This window comes from Hemibagrus wyckioides, linkage group LG14, assembly GCF_019097595.1.
Source record: "Hemibagrus wyckioides isolate EC202008001 linkage group LG14, SWU_Hwy_1.0, whole genome shotgun sequence".
Classification (NCBI taxonomy): Eukaryota; Metazoa; Chordata; class Actinopteri; order Siluriformes; family Bagridae; genus Hemibagrus; species Hemibagrus wyckioides.
Window position 1 is genome coordinate 24,295,400 of NC_080723.1, and position 25,460 is coordinate 24,320,859.

At 37.3% G+C, this 25,460-nt stretch overlaps 1 protein-coding gene across 7 annotated transcripts in view; it reads left to right on the forward strand.

Annotated features, from left to right (window-relative positions):
• LOC131364507 (uncharacterized) overlaps window positions 1–14,768 on the forward strand; it is a 77,595-nt gene extending 62,827 nt beyond the window's left edge. The window contains exons 2-15 of one of the 7 annotated variants that reach the window (XR_009206486.1): window positions 454–526; window positions 632–976; window positions 1,428–1,742; window positions 2,721–5,700; window positions 6,494–6,676; window positions 8,146–8,218; window positions 8,333–8,674; window positions 9,100–9,201; window positions 9,935–10,249; window positions 10,718–10,747; window positions 10,896–11,024; window positions 12,374–12,450; window positions 12,530–12,562; window positions 12,811–14,767. Coding sequence is in view for 4 of the 7 variants with exons in the window: in XM_058407679.1 (XP_058263662.1) it covers window positions 8,173–8,218; window positions 8,333–8,674; window positions 9,100–9,201; window positions 9,935–10,249; window positions 10,718–10,747; window positions 10,896–10,972 (912 nt within the window). In the remaining 3 variants the exon portion in view is untranslated. The other 6 variants (XR_009206485.1, XR_009206484.1, XM_058407679.1 and 3 more) reach the window with 6 other exon arrangements.
• The last annotated feature ends 10,692 nt before the right edge of the window (window positions 14,769–25,460 follow it).

The following is a 25,460-nucleotide window of genomic DNA, read 5'->3' on the forward strand; positions in this document are numbered from 1 at the left end:
TACATAAAGAAAATAAATTCACCAGACCTCCTCTTTGTGGATTAGACATGCCTATTTTGATAAACAGTAATATAAATAATAATAATAATTAATACTTTCAAATGCTTGAAAATTTGGCTACTCATAATATCTAATTGGTAAATGTCATTATAAACATTAGGAATAATATGTGCTGTTCATGGTTGCACTTCAAACTAGTTACAACTTCATTTGTGGCTTAAAGAAAGTGCTACATACAAACACTGGAAAAAAGGTGAACTATTAGAGCTAAGATAATGCTACTACTATTAGGCTAATGCTAGTAGTCAAAATAAATCAGCCTTTTTTTATCCTTAATTTACGGACCTTCCACAGTACTGCAGCTTTGTGACTACATCTGTCTGTATGACATCTGACTCTAACAGTAAAACCCAAACTTTTTGTTTATAACGTGTCTCTGTTTGTTTCTTACAGAGTTTCTAAAAGAGTCTTACAGTCATCATGTCCCTCCTTTATATTTACATCCTTTTGGTCACTGCCTGTGTGGGTGAGTGACCAGCAAGACATAAGTGTCTTTCTATTGAATAAAATATAATAAAAATGTTTTGTAAAATGCTACAAATCCTGTATATTGTAATGTTTCCCCCCACAGACAGTGCAGAATCTCTGGTTACTGTATCAGCTCCAGTGGGTTCCACAGTCCTCCTGCCATGTAAACTGACTGAAGTCTTCACCCAAACATCACTTATTCAGTGGAAGATCAACAACAAAGGTCTTGTGTTTGAGAGAAGCAGTGATGCTACGAGTTCAGGTTCAGGATATGAAGGCCGTGTGGATATTCTTCTGGATGAACTACATAAAGGAAACTGTTCCCTGGTGTTGAAGAACGTCAGAATCACTGATGACCATTTATACAAAACCTTTACAGTGGAACATGTGGACAGTACTAACCCTACAGAGGCTAAAGAAATCGCCAGTGTTAGACTCTCAGTCGATGGTAAGTAAAGTGTTCAGTGTAAAATATTGACTAATTCTAGAAGTCACAGTATATCAGATAACAGAGCTGGAAATAAGGAACAATAACAACATCTATTTTAGAGACGCATCAATACATTAATCAGAGTTAACAGATGATGTGTTAGAAAAATACACAAATACAGACATAAATAAAAGGCACACAATATTTTATTTGTAGGAAACTTTTTAAGAAAGGTTCAGAGGTCATCTGGACTGGTCATGGTTGAGGTTAAAGGTCCATCAGGTCTGAGATCCTGCAGCAACAGTTTACACACACGAGCAGGAGGTTTTTACTTTCATGTGGATGTGAGGAAGTGATCAGATATGAAGCTCACAGGACAACCAAATCAATCAGTTTCTATTAAATAAATAAAATCATAAAGTTCCTAACATCAGATCATTTCCTAAAAGGTTTTTCTGTGTCTCTGCAGTCCTTCAGTTATCAGCTCGAGTGGGTTCCACAGCTGTCCTGCCGTGTGAATGGAGCCATCTGTCCATCCAGACACCTCATGTTGAGTGGGTTATCGATTCTGAGACTGTGTTTGAGCGAAAGGGTAAAGAGTCATTTCAGGGTGAAGGATATGAGGGCCGTGTGGACGTTCCTGAGGACGAGCTGCTTAAAGGAAACTGTTCCCTGGTGTTGAAGAACGTCAGTGTTACTGATGCAGGAAACTACAGCAGCTCCATGCTAGTGAAAGACACACAGGAATCTGTCTCGGTCCAGAAGATTAAACTGTCAGTTGATGGTAAGTGGATTAGTCTCAGACGATACTGAGTACAACACATATCAGTACACAAAGTTTAAAATATCTGGAAAGTTCCTGCACTCACTTGAGCAGCATGTTTCCTGTAGATGTCAGTGTTTCTCAGTCCTGGTTGAGAGAGCACTACACAGTTTAATGTTTCCACAGATAATTCTAAAGCTTTTCATGGCTGTGTTAGACTGAGTGAGGAGAACACACACCTCCTGTCCTGCATTTCACTACTGTTTCAGCTCACACTCATCAACTTCCTCTTACTAATTAAGACTCAATCCTCATCTAAGAGCCATGTGAGCTGATAAAGTACTGAAATGGTTCTTAACCCTGTAACTCTGAGAAATCTGATCTCTATTAGTGATGATCTGATCAGGACTGAATGACGTTGTCTAGTGTTGGTGTTGAAGTTGATCCAGACACATTCTGATGGATCAGGATTAACTATTCTAAGTTTAACCCACATTCACACAGATAGACACACATCTGAATCTGATATAATTCAATACAGTGTCCTGATCTGACATTGCCTGAATATTTTAGGTTTCCATTTTTAGTTTATTAAAACATTATAAATGTACAATAAATGAAACTGATAGTCTTTGTGTAATCCTTTTACTCTTAGCAGGGTTTAATGGAAAAACAGCAGTACATTAGGATGGAAAAAAGGATAGATTTTAATGTCATGACAAGGGGGTGTGTCTGAAGCACAGGACTTTTCTCAGTCTGGTGTTAGCTCAAATTCGAAACATTATTGTTCCTGGATAAACTTTAATAAAGTAATTAATATAATTATAGCAGCACAATACTGATTATTATTTAAGGATCAGTGATAACATGATCTGTATGTATGGCTGAAAAACACTGAATTATTAGAAAAGGTAGTCTAATGTTTTATACATTTCCTCCATGGACATGTTTTCCTCAGCACTGTACTGATATCTCTGTGTGACTCTGTGTGTATTTTAGATGAGACTCGTTCTTCATTGGAGGATTCAGATTCACACCAGACTGGAGGGAACAACTGGATTATCTGGTTATGTGTTGGGATTGGAATTGTAATCATCATCATCATCATCAGTGTGTTTGTGGGCTACAAGTTTAATGGTAAAACTGGTTCTTTTTATTATTTAAAAAAAAAAAAAAACCCTAATGGATTTGGTTGAAGTTCAGGTGGGTATTTTACAGAAACATGGCAACCCTCTCCACCTTTTTTGGGTCAGTGTAATATAAAGGTGCATGTTAGGCAAGAACAGAAACTTCGATGGAAAGTTTTTTGTTTTTTTTTCCTTTTTTTAACTTTATACTTCTGGTCATACTGAGTTTCTTGTATTTAAGCACTTCACTGCTTTTTTGCTCACAGAGCATTTTCTGAGCACAGAATTATCTTGATAGGTGTCAATTATTTACTTCTTTTCACTTTTGAACGATTATTCAACAAATCATTAACTCTACATACACACACAAATGAGAGAGAGAGAGAGAGAATATATATTCAGACCATTACACTTGTCTGATGGAGAAAAGGAGAGGACATTGTTCTGCTCTGATCTCTTCATGGAAAACAGATCATCTTGAACTTAATCCCTGCAAGACTGAGCTTCTGTTCATCCCTGGAGCTCCATCACCATGTCAGGATCTTCTGATTGATCTGGAGAACTCTCAGACCGGACAAACCAACTACTCTTCTAACTAACCTGACCTGGTCATGGCTTCTCCTCTATGTAGCAGGGATTTGTTGTTACACCAGATTATGAATATTTCTATTAATATTGAATTTTTTTGTGTGTGTTTTATAAGGGGTTTGTTATGTATAGATTGCAGCAATGGGTACAGCATGTATGTTGGCTGATGTCATGTGTATGATAAAACTTTATAGTTGAGGTGGAATCTGGGTTCAGTTCCTTTCAGCAATGCCCTGGGGACAGGTATCTGACAGTTAGATAATTTTGTTAAAGAATTTCCTTCAGGATCTAGTTCTATCTTGTCTTATCTTTATTTTAATACAAATTTTATTTATACATTTTATTACAAGTTATTACCAGCAAAACGATCATCATGTTTGGGGATAAATAACATAATGTACTGTAATTTTGTAATGTACTTAAATTTTATTACAGGCAAGTTTTTTACTATCACTGTGTGTGTGTGTGATCTAAGACAAGACTTACTTAACACAGGTCACAGCTCAGCAAGGTGAAATTCTTTCACATATCCCAACTTGGAGAGGTTGGAGAAAGGGGCCAGAAGAACGGTCACTGAATCTCCTCACTCACTGAATGAATAACTTGTGTATTAATAATTGAAAGGCAATTCAAATTTATTTGGATAATCACTTTAACAGTAGCCATTTCCATAAAACTTAAAAGCCCTGATTTTTGCTCAATGAGCAAACTACAACTACTTGAAGAGTACAAACATGTGTTCTAACTGTGTGTGCTATTTTTAGTTATTTACTGAACAAAAACAAATGTTGGTTATAAAACTTGGTCCAATAAATGAATAAATCTTTATTAGGAAGCATTTGCAGTTTGTTTGATAAACATAAAAGTGAAGCTGATCACCCATGGCCTTTACAGTAACCAGATTTGAATATTTTGGAGCCACTTTGGGGTGTTTTGGAGGAGCAGGTCAGGAAACCTTCACAAGCCCGAGAAATGGCTTAAGAAACAGCAACATTCTGAGCATACGAGTAAGTTCCTGGGGCATCAGGGTGTGTCTATAACATTATAAATCACTGGGTGAGGCTGGGCCACAGATCCAGCAGTCGTGTATGTCAGGTTCTGGGAAAGTAAACCAGTGAATATTTATTTACCGTCATACATACTGGGCATACCGTGCCATCTGTCTACCTATACTGATAATAAACATTAGGAACAGATGACACCTTAATGCCAGATGATCCAGATTAGAGATGTTATAAAGAGTCATGTCCATTGATACTGATCAACATCAGAGAAAAACACTTGCCATGGCTCTCTGTCTGGATGAAAGGGAACAGACCAGAACCAATTAGCCATATCAATACCTGAAAACACCATCTGTGATTTTGGAATGCCATCAAAAACACTTCTTGCTGCAGGAGAGAATGCTCTGCTGGAAATCAGTTACTATATGCTGAATTCCCTCAACAGTTTTCCTTGAAAGAGGATACTGTTTATAATCAGAGGTGTATCTGTAAGATGATCTGGTTCTGTGTCCACTCACCTGCAGTCCTGTTCATTCTTCTCATTCATGATCAAAGTCTTGTTCTTTGAATTCATGTTTGTACATAAGCTCACTATTACCTGAAGTTTTTCCATTACCTAAAGACTATTCAGTGCCATAGGTCAGTAGGTCAGTGTGAAATTTGACTGGGAGCCAATGCAGTGTGGATAAGATTGGAATGATGTGTTCATATCTTCTCGATATGTTCATATCTGCTGCGTTCTGAACTAGTGTCTCTGCATCATTTTATGACTTAATGAATTTAGTGATTAAATGAAAATTGATTAGGTGTAAGCACACACAATGCTTAATTATTATAATGAAAACTTTATTACAGAAACCTAATTGAGGTGCAGCTACAGCTCATACAGAAAAATCTGTAAAATACTTATTTAATCTCAGAGCTGCCTAAGAGACTGATCAGTATCTGGTATAGTTACAGATCAGCTCTGTGTTTGGATTAAAGCTGCTTTAAACACCTGCTAAAGCAATAAAAGCAAATATGAGTGATAATTCTGTTCAGTGAATGATTTATTTATATATGTATCTGGATATGCTGGAATTATTCACAGATTGCGTGAGAGTGTGTTAGAAACCACAAAAATAAACACCCACACACAAAAACACTGAGGAACCTGAGGCACAATGAGAACGTTAATCCTGCATGTTCAAAACTCAATTTCACCATCAGCTCTCCATGAAACATTCGCTTAAGGATGAATGGCATAATAATGATCTCAAGGTATGTATCAGTGTTGTATCAGAGGTCACCAAATTGACTCATTTTGACTATAACTCTTTCTCTGCAACATTTAATATACTGTGACATTTTGCAACAAGGAGCTATTTTGGCTATATTTAAATAGTTATAGTGATTTTTAAAACTATATTTGGAGATTAACAAAAAAACAAACTAAAAAAAAAAATACAAAAAAACAGTGAGTAGCCACACCCTGTTGTGAACTCACATTTACAATCACTCGTGCACATGCCACACCCATGAGTCCTGTGAGCTCATGCTCACGCTCAGTCACGCAACAGAGAGGCCTGACACTTCCTCAATCATAAATCAAGCATCATCGTTATCAAGCTGGCAGAGAGAAAAAATATGAGCAGCATTTCAGAGGCATCTGGTTTAAAGTATCTGACAAAAGCTATTTACAAATATTGCATACTTAAGTCATATTTTATGCTAAGAAGTTTAATTTAAATAAATATTCATTGACCTCCACAGCTGTAAAACACTGTAAAAAATGTTGAAGGTAAAAGCAAACACAAAAGTACAGACCTAAATAATGACACTGTACATTTAGATTACAGACAATAATATAAAGTCTCTAAAGCATTGTCTGCAACAGAGGAGGAAAAAAGATCCTTTCTGTCCTGTTTTACTTAATGTACACATGTATTTACTATTCACTCTATACACCCATGTTGCATGCTTTTTTATGAGACACATATGAAGACCTGTATAAAGTGTTTACCTTTTGTATTTTTATACAACTTTAGTATTTTTTTATTATAATTTATTTTAGCAGAAAGTTTCGCATGTGTCACCGGAGCTTTTTGGAGGGAGGTGTTTGGGAACACTGAGTAAACGCCTGCAGGCAGTCTTTGTTTTGATACAACACTTAACAGCGGTGCATAGCAGAACCTCCTAAACTCAAACTTTATATAAAATACATACTGAATCACAAGAAATATTCTTCATCTCTGAGGTAAGGCTGAGTTTTGTATTCCTTTCGATGTTTCTCAATCTGTGGACTGTGCTTTCAGTAGTTTAATGTTCTTTTCGACAATGCCTAATAATCTACCTAATCGTCAATAGGTATCACAAATTTAATCTAATTACAGGTAATGATCATATTCATCATTGTGTTAAAATCACCAAATAATTCTGTAAAAAAATTGTATAAACACTTGTCTGAATTATTGTATAGTCACTTGTTCATATGTGAACTGAAATATTTATTTCTGTGGCTTTATCTTTTAATCTACAAACTAAAACCAGCAGAAATGGTGGAATGCAGCGATAGAGCAGGGCTTTAGCTCTTAGCATTGTTTAATGAAGCTTAACTGGATTTCAGCAGTCACTGAGTTCAGCTTGATTATGATGTAAATCAGGTTTCACAAACAGGAACTTGTATATCATAGTGCATGAACTAACAATGATAGATAGATAGATAGATAGATAGATAGATAGATAGATAGATAGATAGATAGATAGATAGATAGATAGATAGATAGATAGATAGATAGATAGATAGATAGGAACTTTATTGTCATTGCAAAGTACAGGTACATAGCAATGAAATGTTGTTTAGCATCTACCAGAAGTGCAAATAGTAGAAATTGTGCAAATGCCCAGAAAGCGGAAGGACTCGACAGATGTCACCAGAGAGTCATAAAGGATGACAGGGGGAGGGGGGCTGGGTCCTTCATCTCCACTGTCTTGAGAGAGTTGAGTTCCAGGTTGTTCATGCTGCACCATGTCACCAGATGATCCATCTCACTCCTGTAGGCAGACTCATCCCCATCAGAGATGAAGCAGATGAGGGTGGTGTCATCAGCAATGTTCCAGCAGTCAGAGACATGCTTACCCAGCCATACAAACTGCCGCCTCTCTGTCAGGAAGTCCATGATCCAACTGCACATGGAGTCAGGCACATTCAGCTGGGAGAGCTTGTCTCTAAGTAGATCTGGGACAGTTGTGTCAAATGCATTCCCCTGTGTCATTTCACATGATTACACATAATTTATGGACATGTATGGTTTGATTTCTTTACTGAGAAAAATGGGGATGTGTTCAATACTTATTTTAGCTGCGGTATATTTAGTTGATACAAGTTTTTAGTTATTTTTTTCCAGTATCTGCCGAGTAAAACAAGCCATCAGCCAGAAAAAAAAACATTTGTTAAACTAGCTTTAGACTTAATAGTCTCATTTTCTTACTACATAACATTAGTACCACTGAGATTGAAGTCAGTCTACAAAGTTTTCTCTATTTCGTAAGTGCTGTTATGACACTCATTTAAAAACCACCCATAGGATGCCAGGAAACTCACGGGACATCTACAAAGATAGTTAAAATGAATACAAACAAAGGATTGTAAATAAGAGTATACAATTTATTTCATGGTATAAAATTGCCAGAGTTACACCTAGGGTTTGTCTCTTTTATTTTCAGTAAATCTGCAAAAACTCCACAGGGATCATGTCCCTCCTTTATATTTACATCTTGTTGTTGGCTGCCTGTGTGGGTGAGTGACCATGTTCTACAACTCCAACAAGACATGTGTCTTTCCACTGAATTAAATTTGCTTCAATTAAAAGACGCTACAAATCCTATAGCTTATAATGTTGTCCCTCCACAGATGGTGAAGATCCTCTAATTACTGTATCAGCTCGAGTGGGTTCCACAGTCATCCTGCCATGTAAACTGACTGAAGTGTTCACCCAAACATCACTTATTCGGTGGAAAATGAACAATGAGCTTGTAATTGAGCGAAGCATTAATGCTACAAGTTCAGGTTCAGGATATGAGGGTCGTGTGGATATTCCTGTGGATGAACTGCGTAAAGGAAACTGTTCCCTGGTTTTGAAGGACGTCAGAATCACTGAAGACCGTTTTTACAAAACGTTTACAGTTGAAAATGTGGACAGTACTAACCCTACAGAAGTGAAAGAAATCACCAGGGTTAGACTCTCAGTATATGGTAAGTAAATTGTTCTGTATAAAATATTGACTAATTATAGAAGTCACAGTAAATTAGATGGAAATAAGGTACAATAACATCTATTTCAGAGTTGCATCAATACATTATTAAAAGTAAATTTAAACAATGATTTATTGCTTGTCGGAAATTAGATTAGAGGTGTGCATCAGGACTGAGATTAAATGGAGCAATTAGAGAAAAGGGGTGGCCATGGTGACCACTAAAATGACCACTCTTATTGAGCTCCAGAGATTGTGTGTGTTGAAACTTGCAGAAGGTGAATCATCACAGTGATATGGAGTGAGACATGGTTCAAATAGAAAGTTAAGGCACATCCCAGAAGATAGTGTCAGAGGGTGAGGACAGCATATTTATTGGCTTGACACTCCATCTCTCTAATGCTGTACTTTGTCTCTAATATCGAGAGCTTGCAACAGATGTTCAGCACAGGGCACCTGTGGAGCCACTAGAACAGGACATGGTTCGAATAGAAAGTGAAGGCTTGTCCCAGCAGATAGTGTCAGAGGGTAAGGACTGCATATTTGAAGGCCAGACACTCCATCTCTATCACACTGTACCTGGCCTCTAATATCAAGAGTTTGCAGCTGATGGGCAGGGCACTCCTTCCTTCCACCAAAGGAGATGACATGTCTGACCTGTCAGCCTGTAAAACAGAAGGGACCTGAGAAGTCAGGAAAATGTAAAATTGTGGTACCTCCATGAATGCCTGTTGGCAGGCATCTGTCCATTGGAGGGGATCTGATGAGATCAGGCTGGTAACATCTGAATATTGAGGTACAAATCTGCAATAATAGCCAGCCAAACCCAAAAACTGTCTCGCCTCCTTTTTGGTCTTGGGTCCCGGGCAGGCTGCAATTTCTTCTCTCATATCAATTTAGGGATGAGCCTGCCCATGGTGGAAGCCCAGATACCATGCTTCACCCACCCATTCACACACTTCATTGGGTTTGCTGTCAGTCCCGTCCATTTCAGCGATCTCCGGACATCTCAGGTCCTGACTCAGGAGATAACACAGAATGCTTTTCCATTATGGAATATGTAGTATAGATTGCATGAAGCATAATGGAGGGGTCTAAATACTGTACAAATACTGTACTTGTACATTTTGCCTGAAAGTCAAGAATCTTAAATTCCTATGGTTAATTTTGCTTCCTTTATATCCTATGATTCAGAAGCTGTATGGATGATTTAGAGTCTATGAAATAAATAAAACATACAGGTGTTTCTGTGTCTCTGCAGCAATTCAGATATCAGCCCGAGTGGGTTCCACAGCTGTCCTGCCATGTGAATGGAGGAATTTGTCCATCCAAACACATCATGTTGAGTGGTATGTTGATTCCGAGATTGTACTTGAGCGAGACGATGAAGAGTTATTTGTGGGTGTAGGATACAAGGGGCGTTTGGATGTTCCTAAGGACGAGCTTCTTAAAGGAAACTGTTCCCTGGTTTTGAAGAACGTCAGTGTTACTGATGCTCTTGTCTACAGAAGTGCCATGGTACTGCCCGAGACAAAAAAATCTGTCTTGGTTCAGACGGTTAAACTGTCAGTTGATGGTAAGTGGATAAGTTTCAGATGATACTGAATGTGACACATCAGTACATTCATTTTAAAATGTCTGGAAAGTTCCTGCACTCACTTGAGCAGCATGTTTCCTGTAGATGTCAGTGTTTCTCAGTCCTGGTTGAGAGAGCACTACACAGTTTAATGTTTCCACAGATAATTCTAAAGCTTTTCATGGCTGTGTTAGACTGAGTGAGGAGAACACACACCTCCTGTCCTGCATTTCACTACTGTTTCAGCTCACACTCACCGACTGAGACTTTGAAGAGAAGTAGATAAAACAGAATTAAAATGCAGGACAGGACTGGGAGAAACCCTGGATAATATTATTGCTCTATATTATTTATAAGGAGTTTGATGCTCCTGCAGTTATGAAGTTAACATATTTAACTGTAGAGGAAAGTGTGAGTAGAATGTTTCTAAAATTCTTCTTTTAATTTTTCATCTTAAAAAATATGAAGAGATGAAAGATGGAACATCAAATCAGTCAGGTGAGTAAATATCAAATTTAAATATTTATTTCAAAAATACTAATAAATAGTATATGCATGCTAAATCTTATTTGTCCAGATTAAAAGGTTTATTTTTCTTTCATTTTTGTATAATAATGTGTAGAATAAATAATTTGTCTATTTTCAGGTGAAGCAGGAATAAATTGCCCTCGACCGCTGATCCTCATCATTTCCTTCCTCATGTATTTACTTTTCTCAAGTTGAGGAAACATCAGTGTGATCTGCCTGAGTACAGAGACTTCCCTCAGCCCAAGAGGTCCGGCCTATAAAGTGGAGTATATATATATATATATATGTACGTAGACAAATAGCAACATAGATAGATAGATAGATAGATAGATAGATAGATAGATAGATAGATAGATAGATAGATAGATAGATAGATAGATAGAGGCTTTTTTAGTAAAGGTGTGTAGAATTGTTTAATTGGGAGTATATTCTTGTATACTATACACATTTCAATCGTTTTTGGTGAAAGTATGTAGAGTTGTTTGGTTTGGAGTATATTCTTTTAATAGATTTTTAATGCTTTAGTTAAAATGTGTAACGTTGTTTGATTTGAAGCCATTTGTTTGGTCTTCAGATGCTGCAGAGGCAGCAGTCACACACCAGGTTCCAAAAAACGTAAATCAGGTTAACTAACCTGCCCCTCTGTGCCCCACACCTGCTATAACGGGGTGAACCCTGTGAAATGTGTAGATGAAGAGTTTCTTACTATAGTAAAACATCAGTACACCATGTCTAAAATGAGTGAAAATTGTTCTAAGCTCAACAGCATGTTAGCATGTCAACTGAATTCTTTTTATTGTTGATGTGTTTTACTATGATGATGTTTACTCAGTCCTCATCTCAGAGCATTGGAGGCTGAAAAACCCTATAAAACTGATAAAATTTGATATCTGTCTTTTTGCCTGACTGAAACGGCCAACCTTCAAAGCATTGTTTTTCTCCTCACCGACTGACTCGAGTCTCAGTGAGGAAACATGCCTACACAGGGAGTTTAACTAGCCAAATTTAAATTCTGACCAAATTTGGGCCAAGTGCAGCACTTTAGCACCACCATTAGAACAACATATGGGCCAAAATTTGGACAGTGATTAGGATCATAACTTTTAAACCAAGATCCAAATGGTAGACATTCCTGGATTTGCCGGTCAAGTTCATGACAATCAATTTCTGCCATTTTTTGATTTTTTGCTACTCCACCTACAAATTTTGTCCAATAATCACCAAAAAATTGGCACACGTCTTCAACTTAAGTTTCATAAGAGGAATTAATCAAAGGTTTTTCAATACATCAAACACTTTGCCCATAATGAGCCAACTCTCCCGACAGCGTAGATGCCATACACAGAGTGAGGCTGTGAAATGCTTCTATCTAAGTGCCATGGTTGAACAGAAGTTAGCAAAGGACCTTCAGGACCATGAACTGAGTCAGTTCTATGCAGTAAATTTGTTGACAGCACCATCTAATGGCCAACAGCTCAAAAAGCTCATAAGCTTATTTCCAACTGGCAATGTACAAAAAACATGATCTCAGCAATGCATATATCTATAAGCACAAATCATTTGAAGAATTTGTGTTAAATTCTTTTTTTTTCTTAGAATTCCCTAAATTATGCTGAAGTGAATGAACACATACATCTAAAATTCAAGTGAACTTCCTGACCGAACTGGAAAAGGTAATCAAAAGAATTTTGAATACTCCAAATGATTTGCCTACAGTGGGCTAACGAATCTAACAGTGAACACGCCTAACAGGAAGTGAAGCTGACTTTCTGCATTGACAAAATGGTAAGAATCTTCAGGACTGTGACCTGAGGCTATGCAACATTTGTTGTTTCTTGTCAGTTACACAGACTGTTCAAAATGACATTATCATAACCAAAAAGGCTTCCGTCTCACTGCCATTTTGCTGCTTTTGACACTTTATTATATCATAAATCATAAAATAATAATCCAAAAGCCTGACATTGAATATCACACAAAATATAGTCATTTTGTTTATTCATTTTGTTTAAAAGGTTTTCTTCATGTTTCAGGAAAACTTCAGTCATGAAGTAGAAATATGAACAATTAACAGACTACAGTATGTCGTTCTTTCAGCCACTCCCTGTTTGCCTCAGTGGATCATCTGGTTCACCTATTTGACTTGGCACAGGTTTTATGCCAGATGCCCTTCCACATAATTATATCATTCATTAGCCCATTGTCCTCAGCATCATTTTTCTCCTCTTATGTTTACTTTCCTCACACTGAGGGAGTATTGGTGTGTTCTCTCTGACTACATCTGGCTTATAGAGTTATAGATTTCAGGGTGTTTCCTGTACATGGATTTTTTTTTTTACTATAACTACATTTAAGCTACAGTGAATTCATGACTGCATTTAGATATTATTAAACCTTAGAAGCTTTTTCCCCCCTTTCTTTTTTCCTCAGAAAGCCATTTTCAGAGGCTGAATGTTTGATGTTTCATTGTATTTATTTATTTATCCAAATCACTCGGTTGGAGGGTTTTAGTCTGGTGTCTCATACTATGCTGCAGGACAGGAAAATGATTGGCCAATAGCAGATATATTTAAATATCTGAAAATCTGTACATCATAGATTTATACTGATTAATATTCACCGTTCTACTGGAATATCTCAGTTTAACTAACACAGTGATTATGTACAATAAAGCTGAGAAAAACACTGACCAATTAAAACTGAAACCACATCGTGTAGATTTTTTTCACTCCTTGAACTTTTCCCTATTTTGTAGTGTTACAACTTGAAACTAAAATGAAGTTTTGGAGGCTCTAATCCGAACAAATAAATGAATTTGTGCTCTAAAGTAGTACTTTTACTGTCCATTATTTAATTGAAAGATTTAAAGTGTTTATCCACTGATTTATTAAAGATTTTTTTATGTGTCTGTACAGTGAAGATTGCTTTTATGAAAAAGTGTGTGTAGAGATGTGACAGAACATTTCCGGAAAAGTTCTTGAGATATTTTGAAGACAGATAAGCTCAGAGATATAAATCTGTGTCAAGCCATGCAGAGTTTAAAAACAAAACCTTGCTTATGAGCTGTACTTCACCTGCACCAGTTGGGACAGGGTTAACTGACAGAATTGTATGTAGAAGGAACTACAGTAATCAGTTAAAAAGACGTACTAATTTTGTACACATCCTCAATGCAGTTCAACTGCTTCTGTTCAGTATTAGCTTTAGATCAGTTATAATCCAGGTTTGACAAGTTCTACAGGACCTACTTTAACGTCGCAGGTGTCTTTTGAAGCAAATCCATGCCCATCGGCACGCACTCTTATAGGCTCTTGACCTGCTAATTTGCGCAACTTGCAGCACCTGCGCATGCTGTTTCTTAAACCGCATAGTTTAAGGCTGCAAAAAAGTCTGCAAGTTCTGTCTTAACATCAAACACATAAACACATTAATATTAATCACTTTAGATATAGTATAAGTTAAACCAGTGAATCATGCCCAGTGAAAGCAGAGCAAACATATCGATATAAATGGGTGCCATGACCAAACTAATGGCTGAAAAACCACAGATTCAACAACAGTTAACCAAATAAATGAACCTGCTCATTGCCAAAAGGTTAAAAAGAAGGGTAAATATATGAAAATTTATCTATTGCAGAACACAGACTCCTCAGATCGATTTTTTCTTTTGACTTTTCTACAAGCACATTCACTTGACAGCGATGAGTAAAGCCAATATTTTGCCATTCTCACCCCTTGTCCAGCCCCAATCTCTATCTGCTCCAGATACGTGCCTGGCTTCCTGCCCAGGTCGCTCTAGATGTCCTTTTGGATAATGGGCCCAGCTTGGTAAACCCCCCAAACATCTGGTCTGAGCTTGCCCCTATATTCTATATTTTAGCAGATCAAATATCTTTCTACAATATTACCCTGATTTCAGGTGAACAGCACAGCCTATATGAAAATCTTTAACTTTCTCCTTTGGCTAGCAGTGTAGCAGCTTTTTCCCACGAAATGGCAGACACTGCTTATGTTGCTAATGGTCATGATGGCTAATGTTGGCCTAATTTTAGAGAAATCTATGTTCATACATTGAGACAAAAGTAGTCCAAGGAAGGAACAGTGGTGAACCAGCAACATGGTCATAGGTGGCCAAAGCTCATTGATGCAGGTGGGGAATGAAGGCTGGCCTGTGTGGTCTGATCCAACAGATGAGATACTGTTGCTCAAATTGCTGAAGTTAATGCTGGTTCTGATAGAAAGGTGTCAGAATACACAGTGCATCACTGTTTGTTGTGTATGGGGCTGCATAGCCACAGACCGGTCAGGGTGCACATGCTGACCCCTGGACACTGCCATAAATGCCAACAATAGGCACATGAGCATGAGAATTGGGCCACAGAGCAATGGAAGAAGGTGGTCTGGTCTGATGAATCACATTTTCTTTCACACCATGTGGATGGCCAGTTGCGTGAGCGTCGCTTACCTGGGGAACACATGGTACCAGGAGGTGCTATGGGAAGAAGGCAAGCTGGCGAGGTAGGCAAAGTAGTGTCATGCTTTGGGCAATGTTCTGCTGGGAAACCTTGGGTCCTGCTGACACGTACCACCTACCTAATTATAATTGTACAATTATATATATATAATATATACATAATTGTACAATTATAATTCTTTATATTTATTATACTTTATTGTCAACAGGTGAAGTTGGAATAAATTGCCCTCACCTGCAGATCCTCATTTCCCTCCTAATTTGTTTACTCTTCTGACATTGAGAAGAAAACCGTGACATCTGCCTTCACAAGTTCAACAGGTGAAATGGATTCATTTGACAAAGAAAAAGAACAAGGACTATTTCAGAGTATATTGTCTACTTTTCAACAAACGAACAATTGTGAGAAGCTGTACATTTTGTGTTTAATGCCCAGATCCATTGCCCGGTTTCCAGTTGCAGTCACAAAGACTCTAGTACAGTTTGGAGTCATCTGTTTCAACAAATCTCTTGCACTTGTATCCTCCTTCCACCCCATAACATTACAGATTGCAGCAGAACATGGCCTATGGCCAGGAACTCACTGCTAAGCTTGAGGACAACCTCATGCTCTGAGGCCTATCCTCTACTGGGCCATTGACTTTGAGAACAACCCACCCTCTCTACCCCTTCTTTGACATGGCTTCACATCCCTGCCCTGTGAAGGACATCTCTCCAATTCCTGACTCTGTGGGGGATTCCACTTCATCATATGATGCCACAGATGATGTTGCTCCATGTGCTGGTCCTGTGGAGGATGCCACTCTTTCCCCCTGCCCTGCAGATGATGTTACCCTAGTGCCCACCACCTTTGGTGTCAGGTTTATAGTTTTATTCTCTTATGCAAATAATTTTCTAAACTTGCAACAAAGATGATGTTGATGATCATGATGATTTAGAAAATTTACATACTGGTCCAATGAAGAGGTTCTGTTTCTTTTTTTTTTTTGATCATCCTCTTTTATAATCGTCCCTGCTAGCCAGCCATTTTCTAATACAATAAATTGGGTAATCAATACTTTAACTGCTCAATAGTCAGAATCCAAAATGTCCAGTTCTACCCGAGAAACGTTCAAAACATTCAATTTCTCTTTGAATAGTTTGTCATTTGAAGTATTCAGTTCATCACATCAACAGAACAAAGATCCTGTAACTCCTACAGGTTACTCTGACTGTATGGTCAACAAAATTGTTTACCTCTTTTCACTCTTTATCCATTTGATTTTTGTTACTATAAGTGCTTGGTGGGACAGGTAAAACTGAACATAATTTAAACATCTAATCTAAACAAAGTTATTTTTAAGGGTTTTTTTTATTATTATTTGGTAAAAGATGGTAGTTCTGGTGTTAAAGATCTTGGTTCAGTCTGAATTTGAATACAGGAAAGGAATACATCGCCCTGTTCACAAAATCAAGCAAACTTCCCAACCAAATCCAAACTGTCCTTCTATTCAGTGTCTTCAATAAGATGTGTCCATTGTCTGGAAAAAAACTATTCAGTTGTTGCTTTGTTTGAGATAAAAGCAGTTCTACACTCAATGCTTCAAGCATGTAAAATTAACAAACAAATTGCTTTACACATTATTATTCACTGTTTGAAAATCAATAGCTTGTCTTGCAGAGCCTGAGGTCTTTATTCTAGCTGGAACAGAGCTCCTCATTCATATATAAACATTACACAGTCTTTTTGGAGGGTTGGGAATGTTTCAATAACATACAGCTATTCTGCCACCTACTGGTGTTATATCCACAGGGTTATACTTGCCTGAATAATTTGAAATTTATTTTTGTCTAACATCTAGGTATTTTAACACTATGTTTTTTGTTTCCTATGTTCATTTCTAAAAGCACTATACAAATAAAGTTGAACTGAATACAATAAAACAATATATACACTTTTTTTTCTTTGTATGATTTCCAGATACATTCTTGTCTATTGTATAACCAATGAAGCTCATTAAACAGGGCAAAAGAAATCTAGCATTATCCTTCATGGTAGTATGCCAACATTACCATAGATACTGTGGCTCTCATCCTGTAATATGAGCACCAACACCTGTGAGATGAGCATTTTGTCCTCTTTTGAACTGTCTCCCATTATGTTGTGTGGATTGCGATATTTAATGTACAGCTGTGCTGTTGTATTTTTGCTAATTTGACATTTTGTTACATACAGTGGATGTAAACCAAAGCTAATGAAATGTAAACCTGTGGGATTATATGAAAAGGGCTGTGCACAGAAGATTCCCAAGTCGGTAAATGCTTATCAAAAAGACTATAAGTGAGTAATGTTGTTTGCTAGATCACATAAGTGAAAAAGTAATGTAAGTAGTGTGTAAACTTCTATCTACTGTAGATTTATTAATATTGTATCCTGGTGTCTCTTCCTCAGGTAAGGGATGCACATGCACTTGGCTGTCAGCATAATGTAAATGAAAACATAATTCATCAGACCAGACCACCTTAAATTGCTCTCTGGTCCAGTTCTGATCACATGCTTGTCGTAGATGCTTTTGGTCGTGTTCATGGATCAGCATGGGTACTTTTAACTGTTTAGCAGCTATAGCACTCCATACACATGAATGTGCTCCGACACATTATCATAGACAGCATGAACTTTTTCAGCCATTTTACAGTAACGCTTCTGTGAGATCAAACCAGATGGGCTAGCCTTTACCATCATGGAAAACAATGAGCCTTGGGCACCTGAGACCCTGTGTCTGTTTCACTGGTTGTTTCCTTGGGTCACTTTTATCTTGCTGTCTTCAAGTACTAACCACTTCCTCCTGTCAATATTCTCAGAGATTCTCTGACCCAGTCACCTTGCCATCACAATTTGGCTCTTGTCATTCAAACCCTTATGCTTGTCTATTTTTCTTGTTTCCAACACATTTAAATTTTAGAACTGACTCAACTGTAAAGAGCTAATCAATGTTACTAGTCCTTTATATTATTTTAGCCATGATGCATTTTGTAATGATTGGCTTGCAAGATCCATGTGTGGATTAATCAATCTGTTTAAAGACAGTAGCAGAGTCGGTAAAACAGGCAAAAGTCAAGGCAAAGGCATAAACCAGCAAAACGAATCATACACAGGAAATAAAACAGTGCAATAACAGCTTGGTACGCAGGTAAACTGATGATACTTTGGAGAATGTTGGCTGTGAGCATGGTAATAATGGCTGCTAACAGGAAGTGTATTGTCTCTATCTGGAAGTGTCAGTATTAAGGTTAGGGCTCCCTCCGGTGGGCAATAGGAGGATTTACAAGTGTGGTTGTAGCACTTGGTGTTCTTGGTTGACCCCGGGGTCTGGGGCCTGGTTGATCAAATCCAGAAGCTTTGTCATTCCAACCATATATAGCTGACACAGTACATAAGGAAGTAAAACAACGTTTCTCCAGGACCCTGGTGCTACATAGACAATATACAATATATATTTACAAAACAGAAATAACAACACAGAGCTAGGGACAAAGTTTGTTCTAGCTACATAAAGTGCAACATATGCAAACAGTGCAAGACAATGCAGAAAACAACCGAAAAACATGCAACAAAACAAAATGGAATGTGCAAACTCGAGAAACTGTAAAGTTTATCTAATATGTTTGTGTATATGTATGGCATTGGGCCAGCAGACAGCCCAGCCCCCTCCAAACCACTTCATAACTCTGGCCCTCTTCATATATATACAGTGAAGAAATTCATAAAGTCCTCACTACTAAACTGTGATATACTCTCTTCAGATATCTGACTTTTTTTTGTTACTCTAGCCACTGTACTAAATAAGAATCTGGGATTGTTCTGGTTTATTTCTATCAGTTTGCTCAGATGCTCGGCCCTAGCAGCTTTTAGAGCCTGTCTGTAGCTGGACACACTGTCTTTAAACGCAATTCTAAAAACTTCTAATTTAGTTTTTCTTCACTTTCACTCAAGGTTACAGGTTGCTATCTTCAGGGCATGAGTATGACTATTACACCATGGTGCAGGTGTTTTAACTCTGACCTTTTTTAAATGGATTGGGTCAACAGTGTCCAGTGTACTGGTTAAAATAGTGCCTATGCTGTTAGAAACTTCATCTAGATCATCTGCATTTAGGGGTCTAGTAAGAAGTTGAGACAGATCCGGCAGATTACTTGTGAATAAAGCACTTCGAATGAGTTAAACCTGGGTCCTATTTTCTTAATAACAGCAAGAAAATTGTTATAGATAGTTGAAACCCCACCTCCACAAGTCTGATGGGGCTCATGCATATAGAAATATCCTGATGAAGTAGACTCTTTCAGACCAATGTATTCATTGGGTCTAAGCCAGGTTTTAGTAAGGCAGAGTGCATCAAGACTCTAATCTGAGATATAATCTGAAGCTTATTTGGCCTTTTTTTGGTTTAATCATGATTTAGATTATTTCGAGAACTTTTAACAAATTTATTCTCACTATTCGGGGATGTGTGCTTGTTCCCACACTAACAGGTACGATAAACATGTCCCTGTGTAAATTCAAAAGAATCAACACTTACGATATCAGTGCAACAAAAATTTAGTTTAAAGTGCCACAACACACACACACACACATATACACACACACACACACACACACAACCCTTAACACAAATATAAAAATGAATGTGCAAATTAGTTATATTAATCAAAAACTAAATATGTTAAATGTAAAAGTATCCAAATGGAATAAAAATAAATATCTTAAGGAATAAAACAACCAAACTGAATAAAAATGCAAACTGTGCAAAAAGTATAACTATATACATAAACTGCTTTTCCTAAAAATTGGCATTTAAGAATGTCAGCTCATGCACTTTGGAGGCTCAGCTGAATCAGTCTATAACCCGACTCCGCGAGTCCACTGAGAATCAGCTGAATCAGTCTATAACCCGACTCCGCGAGTCCATTGAGAATCAGCTGAATCAGTCTATAACCCGACTCCGCGAGTCCACTGAGAATCAGCTGAATCAGTCTATAACCCGACTCCGCGAGTCCACTGAGAATCAGCTGAATCAGTCTATAACCCGACTCCGCGAGTCCACTGAGAATCAGCTGAATCAGTCTATAACCCGACTCCGCGAGTCCACTGAGAATCAGCTGAATCAGTCTATAACCCGACTCCGCGAGTCCACTGAGAATCAGCTGAATCAGTCTATAACCCGACTCCGCGAGTCCACTGAGAATCAGCTGAATCAGTCTATAACCCGACTCCGCGAGTCCACTGAGAATCAGCTGAATCAGTCTATAACCCGACTCCGCGAGTCCACTGAGAATCAGCTGAATCAGTCTATAACCCGACTCCGCGAGTCCACTGAGAATCAGCTGAATCAGTCTATAACCCGACTCCGCGAGTCCACTGAGAATCAGCTGAATCAGATTATAACCCGACTCCGCGAGTCCACTGAGAATCAGCTATATAATGTTCTGTATTGTTTCATAAAAAAAAGCACGGTAGCAGCCATAGGACAAATAAGAATCGGGTTAATTTAGACCTCGGACTCATGAATCATGAGTTAATATGTGGAATCGATTCATTTACCTCGGGTGAATCAGTCAGGACCAGTACTACTTCACACATGACATGAGAATGAAGTATAATGCAAAAAAAAATTAACACATAGAAATAAATGAATCATGGGGAGGCTTGGGGGAATCACAAGGACAATCACCACCTATGAATGTGTTTGAAACAGAAGTTTTGAGGTGTCTAAATTTCCCGTGTTTATCTGAGTGGCTTTCACATTTTGTCTTTACATTTTTAATTGCTTTTTTAATATAAATATTACAAACATAGATTCAGAGTGGTTGTTATAGGAGCTGTTTATGACTAAACAGTGCTGCTTACAGGCTGAATGAAGTAATTACAGGATCAGTTCATACAGCTTTAATTCTACTCTCTAAAATAAAGAGGATCATTATAATGAATGAATGGATGAATAAATTATTTGATTAATCCTGTGTGCTTTTGTCTGTCATTCTAAATGTTAAAGGTTTTTACCCAGTTTAACAGCTTTAAGATTAAATATTCATGACACTCCCACAACTGTTAAATTAGGTACCAATTTTATCGAATAGAAGAATCATGGTTCCCTAAAATAAAACCATTGCCAAAAAAGTGCCAAATCAATTTCTTTATTGATTTTTTTCCTTTTCAAATATCCCCTCTGCAGACTCTCCGATCACGTGTCCAAGTGGGAGACACAGCAGTAATGTGTCCAGCCAAACAGCACATGTAAAGCAACAAAGGGGGAAAAAAACTAATGGGAATAGGAAAAGCATACTAGCAGGATGAAAGATCTGAGGGTCGTTTGGACGTTCCTGAGTATTTGCTGCATTTGGGAACTTGCTTCTTGGAGTTGAATGTCAGAAAAAAATAAAATGAAAACAAATACAGAACATAAAAACATAATCCCAGCAGGAGATCAGCTGTTTCTGAAAAACTGACCCCTCTGACACCAACAACCATGCCACGTTAAAGCTACAGAGATCAGAGTATTTTTTTTCATTCTGATGTTTGACGTGAACATTAAGCTTAATTATATTATACAGTGTGCTGCTCCCACCTGAATGAGGACAGTGTACATGCTGATGTATGACATGTGGCTGTAAATTCAGGTCTGTAAACAAGTGCAAGCCATGTTGTCTCCTGCTCCTGATAAATCTGTGTTTTGTTTTTCTATTACGTTTCCAAAGTTTACATTTTTTTGTGATGGCATTAGTATATCATTGTAACTCATTATATATAGTTAATACAGCAAAACAATCTAACCACTGTCTAAATTACCTTTTCTCTCTCTCTCTCTCTCTCTCTCCCCATCCTCTCTCTCTCTTTCTCTCCCTCTCTCTCTCTCCCCCTCTCTCCCTCTCTTTCTCCCTCCCTCTCTCTCTCATGTGCAGATCAGTAGGCCACAGAAAAGCTCACACTATAATCCAGCTTCTCTGAGAGTGTTCCAGTGAGTGAGCCGTTCATAGATTTTATACCAGAAAGTGTAAAAATCTCTCGCAGTATTTCTGAATCTCCTTCGGTTCTGAGCTTAATCACTTCACTCTGCTGTAGAAACTCCGTTGAGGTTTAGTCCAGTACAGCTACCCAGTGCTACCTAAGATCTGTGGTACTGTGGGCTAAGGTAAAGTGACGTAAATAAAAACCTGTACTGTTTTGTAGTAATGGTGAAATGAAGCTTTGTGAAGCACCGAGGCTTTCCCCCTTAACTGTATCATAAAATGCTTCATTACTAGAAGCTTTTCATCACAGTGCTCAGTAGTGACATCTTCAAGATTCAAGATTCAAGAAGCTTTATTGTCATTTCAACCACATATAGCTGACGCAATACATAGTGAAATGAAACACCGTTTCTCCAGGACCTGGTGCTACAGAAACATACAACAACAAAGAGTTCAACACAAAAAAACACCACCACAGAGCTAGGACAGGAGTGTGTCTTAGCCATGTAAAGTGCACAGTGTGCAGCTAGGTGCAAATAATCTTGTGGTCAAAACGTTTAATAGCTGCCATTAAGCCCCTGAGGAAGCAGCCATTTCTGATTTTTACACGTAATAAATCAACCAGTTTGTGCTCTTAAAACAATAAAGGCAATAAAAATTATTATTGTAGTGTTGATGTACCTACACACTTTATGAATAAACGAATCTATGAATGAATTAATGAAAGAAGTGATAAAGGGGATGAATTAACTTGTACTGTAGAAATGTATATGCATCTGCTTTGATCAACACTTACAGGCTTATTCACATACAGTTTTGTCCTAGTCCTAAACCTATGACTTCATAGGCAAGGCTTGTGTAGGAGTATATATGACCAAAATAAAGTTTATTGTGGTATGGTCAGCTGAAGTGCTTGTAAACTGGGGAATCTTTTATTAAGTGTGGAATGGAAGACGTTAAAGATTTATATTAAGAAACAGAACTTGTTTAACAGTGGTGGGCGAGGTCTATTTCTTTTTTTATTTATTACTTCCCCTGCCTTTAAGAATGTTCTCTCACATGGGACTGAGGAGGCAGGAGTACAAAAAATTCCAGGGCAAGGTGATGAAGATGTGGATAGACAGCCTTTTGAAGAGCTTTTTATAAACACTGCAATAGACTAACAATAAATAAGTAACCAGAAGTCTTATACCTTGGTTTGCTTGTAGCTGTTGGTCCATCGTCTGAAGATGTGTTCTGCTCTGAAATGTCTCAACATTAACAATGTGTTATTATCTGACAACTGTTGAGAACAAATTAAGCACTCAACCTAAAGAAGAAGCCCACATCTATTACAATGGGTACATGTAATATTTCCATATAAATTCTGTAATATTTTATGTGTTTATAAACACATAAAATGTACACAAAAGGACATATTATTATTATTATTATTATTATTATTATTATTATTATTATTAAACTTACTTTATTTGTTGATATGACCTGAAAATATTTCTTAGTTGGTTGCAACTCTGTGATGCACGATACTCACAATTCACTAGAAGAACGAATGACTCTCCAAATTCACTCTATTTTTTAACCAGAATGTGAAGCAGTCACGTGTTTGCTTTCGAAACAAAGCTACTGAATGAATCAAGTTAAATATCTATCTATCTATCTATCTATCTATCTATCTATCTATCTATCTATCTATCTATCTATCTATCTATCTATCTATCTATCTATATATACACATACTGTATATATTGTAATCATTAATTTTTTGTTTAAAGATTGGAATAGGGTTAAGGGCCTTGCTCAGGGGCCCAACAGCAGCAGTTTGGTGATGCTGGATTTAATAAATAAAGTCTTTAATAAATAAAGCCTTTCTCACAAGACACTGCAGCTATTGCTCTTAATATACAGTGCATAGTAAAAGGTATTTAATTATATTTTACTACATTCATTTGGGTTTGTTATATACCTGAAAGATCAGAAACCATCAGTTTTCTGACCACACTATGAGAATCTGCCAGAAAGCTGAACACAGTGCTACAGTGAAATAAAAACAAAGAGAAAGATAAATAATAAGATAAATAACATTTTATTAATCAAAATCATTTGATGTCACATTTTAATGCGTTTAGTGGAAGCCAGGCTTCTTTTGTTGTCTTAAAGCAAGAACCTGTGATATAATATTGTATGTGTACACAGTACATGTATAAAGAGTTCATGTAGAAACTGCCAGAACATCTTACATGATACTTGGCACATTTCACATGACAGTAAAGTACCGGGGGGGGTGTGTGTGTGTGTGTGTACTTGGCTTTGTTAAACCTGTTTTAGTTGGACTAGATAAAAGAATTCATTTCTGTCACTCATCAGGTTATTCAAGAAAGAACCATGTTTACCAGCACATGTTCATGTTCTTCATCTCATGTTTACTCGTCCAGATCTTCTATGAGGAAGCACGAGTAAGCAAGAGCTGCTCACAGGGCTGAGGGTTTTACTCCAGAAACCACAGAAAAAAGCTACTTTTAAAATTACATGTAGACCTTTTGTTCAGTGCTGACTAAAGCATTGCTAAAAAAAAATGACACTAATAATAATAATAATAATAATAATAATAATAATAATAATAATAATAATAATAATAATAATAATAATAATAATGCCAAGTACCAGCAGAAGTAACAAATTCAATAAAAGAAATTTAAATGTTAAGAAAAAGAAATAAGCCAATCTCCAGGGCTGTGATACCAAAAAAGTTCCCAAAAACACAGGCAGTGCACACCTTTTAATAAATTCAACATATTACATCTGCCACACTAATTAGATACTTTCCCACTGTATGATATAATGGTGATGTAACGATAGATAGATAGATAGATAGATAGATAGATAGATAGATAGATAGATAGATAGATAGATACTTTATTCATTCCAAAGGGAAATTTACATTTGACCATAATCCTTAGTCAGAAAGTAAGAAGTCTTTTGCTCGTGTCCCACTGTGCAATAGGCATCATTCTCTCTGACTGCAGTGAAAGAAACATCCACACTGGAATCCGCAGCTTCCTGACAGTCTAAAGACACAGCCCTGTGCACTTTTAGGTGACAGTCAGGTTTTTTTTAAAGAAGAAGATGTGAAAGAGTAACTGAAACGAGAAACTGGACCTGTGGGTGAGAACATTCCTGAATCACCTGGAAAGGCACAAATTAAAAAATAAAATTCTCAAAAAT